Source organism: Crotalus tigris, unplaced genomic scaffold (genome assembly GCF_016545835.1).
Source record: "Crotalus tigris isolate CLP2741 ecotype Arizona unplaced genomic scaffold, ASM1654583v1 scf7180000024384.25900115:4084858, whole genome shotgun sequence".
NCBI lineage: Eukaryota > Metazoa > Chordata > Lepidosauria > Squamata > Viperidae > Crotalus > Crotalus tigris.
In genome coordinates this window covers 1617623-1631313 of record NW_024100554.1, presented here as the reverse complement: position 1 = coordinate 1631313, position 13691 = coordinate 1617623, and the positions used below count along the sequence as shown (strand labels likewise).

At 39.4% G+C, this 13691-nt stretch overlaps 1 protein-coding gene across 3 annotated transcripts in view; it reads left to right on the top strand.

Moving 5' to 3' along the window:
• RGS22 (regulator of G protein signaling 22) overlaps nucleotides 1-13691 on the top strand; it is an 86595-nt gene that overhangs the window by 20431 nt on the left and 52473 nt on the right. For all 3 annotated transcript variants that reach the window (XM_039328912.1, XM_039328911.1, XM_039328913.1), the window contains 5 exons: nucleotides 1864-1932; nucleotides 3873-4527; nucleotides 5200-5361; nucleotides 7804-7984; nucleotides 10446-10606. In XM_039328912.1, coding sequence (XP_039184846.1) covers nucleotides 1864-1932; nucleotides 3873-4527; nucleotides 5200-5361; nucleotides 7804-7984; nucleotides 10446-10606 — 1228 coding nt within the window. The remainder of the gene's footprint in view (nucleotides 1-1863; nucleotides 1933-3872; nucleotides 4528-5199; nucleotides 5362-7803; nucleotides 7985-10445; nucleotides 10607-13691) is intronic.

Sequence of the window (13691 nt, the reverse complement as noted above, 5' to 3'; positions counted from 1 at the left end):
AACTGCCAGTGGAGGTATGAACTGATTGGGTGGGAGCTTGGCTGTGTTCTGATTGGGTGGAGGTGTGTTCTGATTGGTTAGGGGCTTGGCTGTGCTCTGATTGGCTGGGGGGTTGGCTGTGCTCTGATTGGCTGGGGGGTTGGCTGTGCTCTGATTGGCTGGGGGAGTGTTCTGTTTGGTTGTGCTCAGGTTAGTCTGAGTTGCAGAGGGATTCAAAAGGAGCACGTGCTCCTCGAAGCATGAAGCTAAAAACACCAGCCTGAAGATGACAAATGGGACTTCGTCGAAACGTTGCCAAGACACTTCCAATTTTACGCGGGAGAAAACCCAAATAACCAAAGACCTATATACAAACACCCACGAAAACCTTAGAAAACAAATATTGATTGATGTGTGTGTGTGTGTATGTGTATATATATATATATATATATATATATATATATATATATATATATATATATATATATATATATTCTGTTGGCTGTAGGCCATCCACAGTTGGTCTTTAAGATGGGTGGCTACACAAATGTTTTAAATAAATGAATAAATAAAATTAGTAATTTTATAAATATAAAGAAATAAAGCCTTTTTTAGATGAGCTTGTCCTAATGATTTCATCTTTATAGACACTTTTATGTAATTTGGGGGCAGCAATATGGAAGTAGTTTGGAAAATATAGTTTATTGCAGCAATGATCTATTTATGTATTTATTTTATTTATTGACTTTCTATGCCACCCATCTCACTAATACAGTGACTTTGGACAGCTTACAATATAATAAGGATTAAAAAGTGCAAAAAACAATTCAAATTTAGAATAAAAATTTTAAAATTAAAATAAGAAAATAATGGACAGCCTGGGGAGGAGAATCCTCTCTATCCTGTGAACCACCCTGTTGGGGCCCCAGGCCAAACAGCAGAGCCAAATGTTTAGACTCTTCTGAAAGGTCAGGAGTGTGGGATCAGATCTCACCTCTAATGGGAGAACATTCCGGAATGTGGAGGCCACAGCAGAAAAGGCTCTTCTCCTGGAACCCACCAGCTGAAATTGACTGATGGGCTCCAAAGTAGGCCCTTTCCATTGAAATGAGTGAGGTGGGTTAATTCCAACAGGGCAAGGTGGTTCCTCAGATACCCTGGGTCCATGCCATAAAGGGCCAAAGTAATGACCACCTGGAATTGGACCTGGAAGCAAAGTGGCAACCAGTGCAGCTCGCATCTCACTGGTGTCATATGTTGCATCCAAGCGGTCTCCAGAACTATCTGCACTGCTGTGTTCTGTACCAGTTGTAGCTTATGAATATCCTTCAAGAATAGTCCTATGCAGAGTGTGTTGCAGGAATCCAACTGGGAGATAACTAGGGCCTGAGTGACTATGCACAGGGTCTCACAAAGGATGAAATTGGCACACAACATGAAGTTACGCAAAGAGTCTCCTAGCCATGACTGCCATCTGCTTCGAGCAGGATTTGTGAGTCCAGGAGAACCCCAAATTATGTACTGGGTCTATCTAGAGTAGTGCAACCCCTTCCAGAACTAAGGATGATTAAATCCCCAAATCCCAGGGCCCTTTGAACCCACAGCCCCTCCATCTCACCAGGGACTAGGCCTCTTATCTCTCATCCAAACTCTACAGCCTCCAGGTACCATAATAGGGCAATTACAGTATTACTTGGATCACCAGGGATGGAGATGTAAAGTTGGATATGTTCGGCATATTGATAATACCTCTCACCACATAGCTTTGGACGATGTCACCAGCCTTTCTCCCCTGTAATAGACACATTTCCTTCTCCTACCCATCTATTGTCCTCTTCCTCCCAATTCTTTCCTAACAATGTTATATTGTACATTTATCTTCAGATATAAAGTCTCAAGAACTGTATAGCTCTTCATCCATTGTTAATGCTGGTACTTGCAGTGGTAACTTAGGTAAGTAGTATTTGTGGGCAAGATGCGTTTACAGCAGGAAAGAACAAAATTTGAGGCATTAAGGCAAAATTTAGTCTTGCAGAGCTCCAAAGGATCACAACAGGCATGTCACTCAGAAGACAGAGTCAATTGATTTTGCTCTTTTTTTGTTATTAATTACACCTTAAAACTGGGAATGGGAACGATGTTTTTAGAGACAATTTACCAACTTTAAATCCTCTCCTATGGAGCAACAAACACTACTGAGATCACAATTGGGATGAGGGAATTTTGGGATGTGTTGATGGGTTACAAGAACAATGGTTGGCTTCTCAGAAGACACTTGTTCCCATTCTTAAATGGCAAAAAAATACCAAAAATGAACTAAAATTGTGCTGACCACAGTCATTTTGAAGTTTGAGGAGGGTTGAGGTTGGGACTGGAACCAGGAGAGTTCCGGGAGAAAAAACATTTCTTCCATTCTTAGTCAAAGTTTTGAATTTTGAAAAGCTAAGAAATGGTGCCACCAAAATTTATCTATTTTGCAACAAGATTTAATTAGTATGATTTGGAATGCTAGGTGGCTGCAATAATGCTAGCTTCATTATTACTGGTTTATAAATTCGTGGCAGAAAAACTCTGCTTTTTATTGTACTTGCTCTAAAAATTTAGGGAAATGGTATTTTTGCATTCTTTTATTTACTTACAGAGTACCGAGCATGTCCATATTAATCCCCTGGCTTTCCTTACATGGTGTTCTTTAATTAATCCCTAAGGAATATATGTCATACAAGTCCTTTCATTGTGTTTATTCAGGAGCAGTATAGTAATGTGACGGGAAAATCTTGCAGCTGTAATATAAGCACAGAATTGAAAAAATGAAGTGCAGAGGCTTAAAATTGAGATTAAAAAAACTTTTTTCCCTTGAGAAGATACAATGTTACAAATTTAAGATTTTTATGAGTATTTATGTTTATGGGCCGCATGATTTTTGGTAAATATACAAAGAGGAGCCAAAGGTAAATAAGATGGGATCTTGTATCCACACAGAAGCACTGGCTTCAAACTAACATAGTATGTCACATAGGCTTTGGGTATTTTTGGTCCATACAGGGGCAAAACAGTACCTTTTCCTGTTCATGAAATGGAACTGTTATGTTCCAGGCAAAATTGTGTGCCAGAATAAGTGATGGCAAACTTAACGATATTGGCAGAGGAGGAAGACAGAGGGGAAATATTGGAGACATTGGTTGGTTGGCTTATTGGCTGGTTGGCAGGTAGAATATGCCAGGCTGTGACACCAACAGCATCTGAGAGGGGTGTGGGTGGGGAACTGTTGGAAAGATAGTGGGAAAGTGCCCCTGTATGAGGGGGATGGGAGGTTAAGAAGTTTGATGTATAAATTAAAATAGATAAACAAAATTGTGGGCAGAAAGAACACCAAATATTATGTTCTGGTGGGACTTGCTTGGAGAATAGTGGAAACAACTCACACTTGTCTACTGAACCCGTCTAGACTTTATTTTATCTAAATATTATATCAAAAGTTGACTAGGTTTTGACTCTGCTGAATTGCCTGGCCTGAAACTGTTTGCCCCAAACTCTGGAATATAATGGTTTCTTCTGAGTTCAAAAGAAAATATTGCCCCTGCCCCACTTTAAATTTTTTTTTTTTTGCATACCTCTAGTGTCTAGACATTCTTTTCTTTCACATTCAGGCTGATAAATAAAGTCAGACATATATGATAGGAAACAAATTATGGTGACTTGGTGTAGTTCTTTGCTCTTATTGTAAAACAATATTAATTCAGCTACTCATAGTTAGGTTCCGATTTATAGAAAGGTCTGAGGAAAGAAGCCATTTCTGGACAGTGAAATATGACAATTTTTATATACTTGAATTCATGTTTATGTTAGTATGTTGGTGGTCTTTGGAGGACTGATTTGTGGTTTTCATGCAGGATTTGAATCCAGAGTTAAGAAGAAGCCCAGCTTAACTGATGTCCCACTTCTTCAGAAGATAGAAGCCAGAAGACACAGAGATGAGGGTTATTCTTTGTCACTTCCCGATACTCCTTCACGCACGTTATTAAGAGCTTACTTAGGACAAGACTGGGATCTTACCCCTCAGGAGAGAAAGAGTGAAGACTTCATACAATATCAAGAACTGGCATCTTTTCACACTTTGGATGAGTTTTCTTTCGCCTATGTTCAATATATACTAAAAAACTCCGTTGCAGTAGTCACTGGTCAGCCACCTGAAGACAGTCCTTCTGACATCAATTTCAGTAAAACAACTAGAGTGTTTATATATGAATTAGCAAGTAGTGAAAAATCCATAGAGTCAGTCTTTGAAAAGTCTTCTTTTGTTGATGGAGTGGTTGATGGAACAGTTGATGGAACGGATGTGAAGAGTGACATTTCTGAAAAATCAGAAAAGAACACTGAAACCAGAGCTGCTTGGTGTGCTAGGCACAAGATGTATGACATTGGTAACAGACATGAATTTGAAAGATTTAAAAAATTCATCAGAGGAACTTTGGGAGAAAAATACTGGTGGCTTTGGATAGATATTGAACGACTGAAGGTCCTGAACACTTTTAAAAGGCAGAAAAGGTATTTCCAGATTTTAATATAAAATGAACCTTTGGAGATGAAGATATTGAATAAGCTTAGTTGCTATTTTCATTTTGATTTATGTTTATTTGTCAGATCTTCCTTCTGACAAATTCATTTCCCATAACCACAGCAAATTTGTTTTCCATATTTGTGGCAAAAAAACTACTAAAATCAGGCATGACTCACTTTAATGCCTTGCTTAGCAATGGAATTTTTAGTCCCAACTATGATCATAAGTCAAGGACTACCCAGAAGCAGAAAAGCAAGATAAATATGAAAGATATTCTTAAGTATCAAGCTGGTTATAAAGCATACAAGTTTTCTCTCAGAAGACATCTTATTTGATATTTTAGTAACTAAGGAGTAAGGTAGCATTCCCCAAACTACTGAGTTTGAAATGTATTGGACCTACTTTCCCCTTTTTGTGCTGGATAGAAGTAATTGATGATAATTCCAACTCAGCTTTTGGGAAAGCACTAGGATGGGAAGACTATTATGGCTAAATGTTCCAAATCCTGGCCTTTATTTTGTGAAAAAAGCCATCCCATCTTCTGCTCTATGGAATTCCATTTAAAATGTAAAACAGCTTTAGAGTTGGATGTCTTTTTCTGAATTATTAGCCAGTGTTTATCTGTGCATATATTATGTTAATATTTTCCTTTATTCAAGACAGCTTGATCGGATGAAAAAATTATACCTGGCAAGCAATGGAGATTATTACCTGACCTTTGAAGTTCTTTTCAAGCTCAACCTGGTGGATGGCGATCAATGGAACGTGTATAATTTAAAGTGCATTCAGTCTGAAGTAGTGAAACCTTTGCTTCTTTACTGGTAAAAGGATGAAATATTGGTACATTTAATTAAATTTGATTGCTTTTCTGAACTCTGGAGCTGTTGTGATTGAATGGGGTAGGTGTTGAAATTACACTCTGCCAGCCATTTGTTCTGATTTCCTAAATGGACCACTTAATCTGGGCAGAACAGAATAATAATTTATGATGAGATAAAGAATCTATTCATGATAGCGGTGTCTTAACTGATACAGTCAAAAGCAAATGATTCAGGCAAAACCAATTAAAAGCAGATGTAATTAAACATTCCCAAAGACAATGTGTATATGATCACACAAAAATCATCATGATTAAAAGAGATTTGTCTGAATGTGATGACCTGTTCATCACAGTATTGAACTCTGGCTTTTGTTATGGAAGTAGATCATATATCTTTAAAAAAAAATATTTATAGCTCAGAGTTGAACTGTGAGGTCCTTGGTGGTCTCTGAGCTTGGATGTTTTTTTGCCGACATTTCATGACCCAGGTGGGTTACATCATCTGTATTGATGATGTTATCTAATAGAATAATTAAATATCTGCAAGAAAACAACCAAGCTCAGAGACCACCAAGGACTCTGTAGATCATGTAATTGAATCATCTACATAAATTGCATGTTTGTATCTCATAATGCACTTATTTCATTCTAGTGATGTCATTTATCCATTCAGCTAATGCAAATGCAGCTATTCAGTTGGGAACAGGATGACTTGCCCAAGTGTATTTGTGTATTTCTTTTGAGATATTGACATTGGCTTTCCATGATTTTCCAAGTTTCTTTCAAGATATTACTTCTGATATATAGAGTGCTCAGCCTAGTGAGGGCAGGCTTCAGACTTGAATTCTATAATTAATTAATTAGAGCTAGTTGTAAAATAAAGCCACAAATAAGGTTCATTTGCAGTTTTGCTGTCCAAAAGCCATAAACTGGAATGATCTACATATAGAAGAATAAATTTATATCTGAATTAATGTAGACCAGGGATTCTAGCAGCTCATTTGGTGAAGACTGGGGTATTTTCTTTGCCTAGCAGTTAGAAATCAACATTTCTTATTGAACTATTACATATTAAAGAAAAGAGAGCTAACTTTTTCAGCCCAGGAATTACACTTGCTTTTTGTGTCCTATATGAAGCTGCAGGGGTGTTGCTGGTGACAAAATGATGTCCCAGATTAAGATGGACTGAAAATTTCAGACTCGCTTTTGTACATTTTAGTAGTGGAATTTTAAGGAGTAAAATTGATGCCTGAAACCTTTTCAAAGTTTAAACCATTTGTTCTACTATTTAACTTACAACCTCAAAATTCTTCCACCATCATAAGAAAAAAAGAGTTTCAAAGGGTGCATCTTTGTCTGTGGCTCTAGAGGGTTGGGGTCACAGACCAAAGGCTATCCTCTTATGATCTAGGGATCTGAATAACAGAACAGAATACTAGAATAACAGAATAACAGAACTGGAAGGGACCTTGGAGGGTCTGCTAGCCCTACCCCCTGCTCAACCCCTATTCAACTGTAGAAGCTTCTTGGATGAGAAGCGAAATATTTTCAAAAAAACCCCCCAAAAAGTCCAGTTGCCTTTTGGAAAAGCACCTCTGGAATGTCCAATCTCTTCTTAAAAACCTCCAGTGCTGGAGCACCCACAATTTCTAGGCAAGGCAAGCCGTTCCACTAAATAATTGTTCCTACTGACAGAAAATTTATCTGTCCATAATTCTTTTATTTTCATGATGTTTTTCAAAAGATAGTGTATAAAAAGGATGACAGTGGTTTTTGCTTGATAGATTGAAGGTCTGAGTTCTTACAATTCAAAAATGTAATCTTAAATCTTTAAGAAAAGAGGAATGACACACTTTAGTAGGTAAAAATCTCCATTTGAAGCACAGAACTTGATCTTTCCCACATTTCCTGGGGACTCAACTCTAAAAATATATGTGAAATCCCTCCAGATTCCCCTAGTATTCTGTGGAGGTCTCCTTTATGGAATCAAATGGATGATCTCTAGATTTCTTTTTGATCCAAAGAAATTCCATTTGCTCAGAGGGCGAACACCTCAGACTGAACCTTAGGTTCATCTACAAAATAATTTTAGGCGAATTCTAAAGTCTGATATATTTTATTTTGTGAGTGTTAGAAGCTTGTGGGGCTTTTTTTTGGAAAAGTTTCTGTGTGCTTTAATTTTTCATATAATAATTCTGTTAGTTCTGTTGCCCTATTTTTCTTCTTGCAAAACAATCTATGGGAATCTTTGAAAAAGCTCATAATAATTAAAATAGTTCACATTGTTAGGAATGGACAAAACAGTAGCTTTGCAAGGAAAAGGGAAACAGTTTTATTTCATTAAGTTACAATTTATGTTATTCAGTCTTTTGATGATCTTTTTTTTTTTTTTGCTTTCTTTAAGCCCCCAAATATAAGATCTAACCAGTCTTCCTTTTTTCAGGGGTCCCCGATTTTGTGTCACTCATAAAGCTGCCATTCAGGCCACCGTTACCAAGCTGAAAATCTGGCATGCTCGGCAACAGAAACCACGAATTGATGTGGATCCTTTCCCACAGATGGTGTCCCTGCTACCCCTCAGGCCGAAATCTTGCATGCCAAAAATAACATCTCCATGTTATCAGGTATTGCTTGTTACATTATACAATTGGCAAAAGAAAGAGTGTCTGTCTTACCAATATAAGAAGCACTAAAGGAAAGACTGTATGATTGAAAGGTTGGGCTTTCAAATAAGAGGAGAGTCATAATCAACTTATATAATATAACTTATATATTATTGCGAGACCGCCTACTACCTCATAGTTCCCTTCGTCCGGTTAGATCCCACAGGCTGGGCCTCCTTCAGGTCCCGTCGGCCAAGCAGTGCCATTTGGCGGGGCCGCAGGGAGGGCTTTCTCTGTGATGGCGCCCACGTCTTGGAACTAGCTCCCCCCGGAGATTAGGACCGCTCCCACCCTGTTGGTTTTCCGCAAGCTGCTTAAAACTTGGCTTTTCCGGCAGGCCTGGGGTTTATAAAATCTGACCCCTGGATGAATGTTACTGTATTGTTTGTCTTGTTAAGTTATATTGTGTTTTTATTGTTAGCCGCCCAGAGTCCTGCGGGACTGGGGCGGTCTATAAATTTTAATAAATAAATTTTAATAAATAAATAATGCATATAAGCTATATAATGTAGTGTTGGAATACAATCCTCGACCTATGGCCGTAACTGACACCACTATTTTAATCGTAAATGATGGCAGTCATTAAATGGATCACCATATGACCCTGCTCGATTTCACAATGTTTATTGTGGTGGTTGTTAGCAGAACGCCAGAGTCGTTAAGCAAACCCGTTGCTCTCTATGGATTTTTTTTTTTTTTTTGCCAGAAACTGGAAGTCGTCCTTGGTTTCTGGAAAAAAATGTCATAAACTCTGATCACATGATTGAGGGATTTTGCAAACTGCTATAAATGCAGGCCAATTACTCAGTGCCCAAAATGAAGTCACGTGACTGTGGGGGAGGAGATAGCTATCAGAACTTTGAATCTCTTTTGTAAGTCCCTTTGAACTTTAAATGATTGCTAAGTGATTGGTCATAAGTCAAGGACTACCTGTACCATACCTAGACTGCAAAAATATGGGTGACCACAAGGTGGAATTAGTTCACTTTCTATATCTCTACCACCATATTGTGTGATTTTTTTACTTTTACAGTTTAGATGTGTGCTTAATATAGGTAGTCCTCAACTTACAGTCATGTGATCAGAATTCAGACACTTGGCAACTGGTTCATATTTATGATGGTTGCAGTAATCTGGGATCATGTGATCAATTTTTGCGTCTTTCTAATAAGCAAAGTCAATGGGGAAGCCAGATTCCCTTCACAACCATATTACTATCTTAACGACTGCAATGAATCACTTAACAGTTGTGGCAAGAAAGATCATAAAATGGGGCAGAACTCACTTAACAAATGTTTCATTTAGAAACATAAATGTTGGGCTCAATTGTGGTTGTACGTCGAGGACTACCTGTATAAAGGTGGGTTTTTTTCTTCTGCATCCTGCAATCTATTAGAGAGCAACAAAATGCGTCACAAGGATTTGAAATAAATCTTAAAAGGGAGAGGGAGGGAGGGAGAGAAGGGGAGAGGGAGAGAGAGAGAGAGTGTGAGAGAGAGAGAGAGAGAGAGAGAGAGAGAGAGTGAGAGTGAGAGAGAGAGAGACCTTGCCTGTAATTTCATCATAGTTGGGATTTCCAGACACATTACTTCTGCAAATGAAAAAGCCACATCTCTGTCTTGACTATAGCCATGCAGGTTTGCATATCTTTGTTGTTATACCTTGACTTTCCTCAAGGAATTCAAGGTGACCTATATTGCACTCTCTCCTGCAGTTTTGTTCCCTGAACAATGAATCTGTAGAATTAGCTGTAGCCAGCTCTACATCGTTCTCATCAAGGATGCTTATGGGGGCTTGGGCAGGAGTGGGATAGATCTGAGGGTCTCTGGCAGAAGGGGATGGGACCAGGGCAAGTGCCAAGGCATGGTCCACTGGAGGAGCCTCACTGTTCCTCTCAGGCCATGCGGGGGGGGGGGCTTATGAAGCTAAGACTGAATACGTTTCAGCATAAATGGCCACCACAAAATTGTACATTGGCTCCTGCCTGGCCTGGGCCAGGGCCAAGACAGAGGGGGCCATTCCCTCACTGTTTCCAGGATGGCTCCGCAGGCCACATGAAACCACTTTGTGGGCCGCATCCGGCCCCTGGGCCTTGTGTTTGACATGTCTGCTGTAGAATAACCAGAGTTATAGCAATTGATTCCAATGGTACTCCTTGAAACTTCATGGCTTAGATTGTTCTTGAACATGGGCTTCTATTGTTTTAATCCAACCCTACACTTTTTAAAGTTACATTCATCTGAACTGGAAAAACAAGTTTTTTTATTTTGATATACACTAAAATTACTTTTTAAATAATATGTGTATAATTATCAAAATGAATTATCTATAATATGATGCAGAAAATATCAAATGAAAATAGACATGGAGAAGCAAGAATTATTTCTCAGATGCTTTCACTCCTTTCCATCACTTTAATTAGAGAGGAGAAACTGGATTAACCCCGACTTTTTCAAAAGGAGCGGTGACGGATATCAGTCCCCAAAGATCTACCAGGCTGTTATCTGCAGTTCTACCTCAGTATCAAACTGCTGTTCAGAAAGATCCTTGTGACTTAATAAGCTTGGAAAATATTAGGAAAAGGTAAGAACAGAAATGCTCATGTATAATGCTAAGAGAAGATGGGTACTGTTCTATGAATAGGCATACTTCATCCTTAGCCAGACCACACAATGACTTTGATGGAGCAGCATGTTTAACAAGGTCATGGGATGTGGGAGGGGTTGTCAGGAACTGTGGTGGTGTAAGGGTCAAAAAGCAGTATTGCAGGCTAACTCTGCCCACTGCCAGAAGTTAAATGTAACCAGTGCTATCTCTGTCCCATATCAAAGCCTGAACCTTTACTGGTAAGAGATCAAACAATCTGCTTCTTTCCGGGTACTGCAATAGACTATCACAAGGGTGTCAAACTGGCGGCCCATGGGCTGGATGTATCATGCACAGGCCTTGCCCACAAAGGGAAAAATGTCATGATATATCACATGACACGATCAAGTTTGACACCTATGGTCTATCACCATTGTCTCAACAACCTTCTTCACAAAGGAGAGGTTGGAGATTAAATTACAGTAATCTAAATCAGTTGGATCCAGAAATGGCCTCTTCAGAAGGAATATATCTAGCTTTACAGAAGACTGTAGTACATCCTCTTCCATAGAAAGGTATTCACAGTCTCCTGGATCCTAGCAATTAGCTATCTACCTGCTCCTCACAAGGGCCAGAATGTGCAGTGGTCCAAAGAACAAGTAGTAGAGCAGGGCTTTTCAACCTTTCCACAGATTGTACTACTTTTAGGACATGCCAATATTTGAGTACCACCAGTGCTTAGCAAGGTGTCAAAAACATGATGACTTAAAAGGGGGGGGGATTTAGGGTTTTACTGATTAGATTCATTTGTTGTTATAGAAATGGCTAGTTTATAATATTATAGAAAAGTAAAAAGTTGAGGTTCAATATTAATGCTTCCTTCTACTTCAACAAAGGAAGTCTGTTCTTTTTCCCTTCTCCCCCACACTTTCCCCCCTTTTTCCTCCTCACTGTGTCCTACTATTTGCTTTTGTATTTTTGTATTTTATTCTATAATCTAATAAAATATTATAAACTGTAGTAAAAAAGGGAAAAAGTACCAGTTTTAATTTCTTTGGTGGCTATTCCTTTGCTGAATCACTTTCCCTGTGCACTGACAAATGTATGATGAATTTATCCATGTTTATTAACATGCATCACTACCAGCTAGATCAGGGATCTTCAAACTTGGCACTTTTAAGACTTGTGGACTTCAACTCCCAGAATTCCTCAGCCATCAAGGCTGGTTGAAGAATTCTGGAAGTTGAAGTCCATAGGTCTTAAAGTTGCTAAGTTTGTAGACCACTGAGCTAGCTAGTCAGCCCTTCTTCCTCTCTCCTTTCTGAGCTCTTTCCACAGTGTAGTAAGAATGCACCCCCAGTCCTTTCCCAGTAGCCTTAAAGACACAGGAATCAAGTGCAAAGCAAGAAAGGCTCACAAAATAAAGAAACACATAAACTCCAGGTTTTTTTTTCTTTGAACTGCCTCAGGCGTGTCACGTGTCACAATGTTGCAACTTGAAACTGAAAGGCTCTGGCAATTGTGAAAAGCTTTAGTCTTTAGTCTTACCTTGAAAGAAAACTTTCTAAAAGCCATAGACAGATTCAGTTAAAGAGGGTAAAACTAATTACATTTGTTTAAAGGGATTAAACCTTTCCCTGTTGTCTTTTTTTCACTTTCCTGCCCAAACCACCTCCTTTTATAGCTTCTCCTCTTCTGCCCCCCTTTTTCTTCAGTTCACCTCCAGCTCCAACTGCTTCCAGAAGCACCAATCAGCTGGAGCCCTACTGGCTCCTGGAGCTTCTGCCGAGCCCAGACAGTCCTGCAGCTGCAGCTGCCTCTCCCTCAGGCTTGGGTTGCTTTGGCTCTTTCCCCTCCCCTGCTACACTTGGCTAGCAGTCGTGTACCACCTGCCACGTGGTACAGGTAACCACCGGTTGAAAAGCCCTGCTCTGTATTGACCCTTTCCCAGTAGGGAATTTGCCACCTTAAACAAAGCCACTGGACAACAGCACACCAGTGCAAAGAGGGAGGAGAAGTTAGGTACACATCCCCTCCCACAACCATGATGTAGGCGCAGACATGAACAAGTGCCCATGTCTGGTCAAGTTGATTTCTCCTTTTCTTCCACAAGCATTCCAAGTGCCATTTCTGGTGTTTGATTCCCAGAGGACTCAAAGGCACTAAACAGAAAGAGGCCACTTGGAAGCAATAATGTCCAGTGCCTGGTTTGCCTCCTGTTGTCCTTTGCTCACCAGGCATTGAACCTAAGTGCTCATCAGAAAGATGAATAATTCTCCAAGCACCCTTTTGAAGCCAGTTGGACCGATCCAAATAAGTTTCCTCACGCCATGGAGATCATGGGTGGCTATCAATCACAATTGGGTCAGGCCATTATCTGACTATAATAATGGGGTGATGGGAAATGCCTGAGCTTTACCAGAGCCAGTCCCCAGAGCACAGAGGCTGAACTTCCCCAATACTAAACGGTCTCTACCATCAATCTGAAAATCACTTCTAGAAGTCTGGGTGGCAGGATCCTGCCAGAATTAGGGTTGTTGTTACACCGAAAGGATTCTAAGCTTGTCTCTGCAGCTCAGTCTGACATATAAGCATTCACACCCCACTATTTCAAGAACAAAATCCTTTATGATTACAGCCAATTCCCTCTCCCTTATCTTGGCATCAAGACTGCTGAAGCACATGAAACCCAACTTCATCTTGTTTACCTGGTCAGATTTTGGTAAATGCTGGATCTGCTGCCCCACAGCAGATCATCAGTGAAGGTGATCTTTCTGCAGACTTGACGTGAACAAACTGTCCCCTGCCATCAGAATGTGTATTTTTATTATGATTTACTGGCATGCAAATGACTTTAAAAGGAATTCAAAACACAGTTATCTGATTTGTAAGTTTTCAAACTGCAAGAATAACCCACTTCTCAGCACACACAGTACATTTTGTGCATATAATTTTGTTTTCAAATTTTAAAACATGGAAATTACAATGGAATTATGAATTCAGTACACCTTCCTACTATTGAATAGGTTGCGCAGCTACTATACATTACATATGCATTATTATTTCTTAGTACTCTGAACTT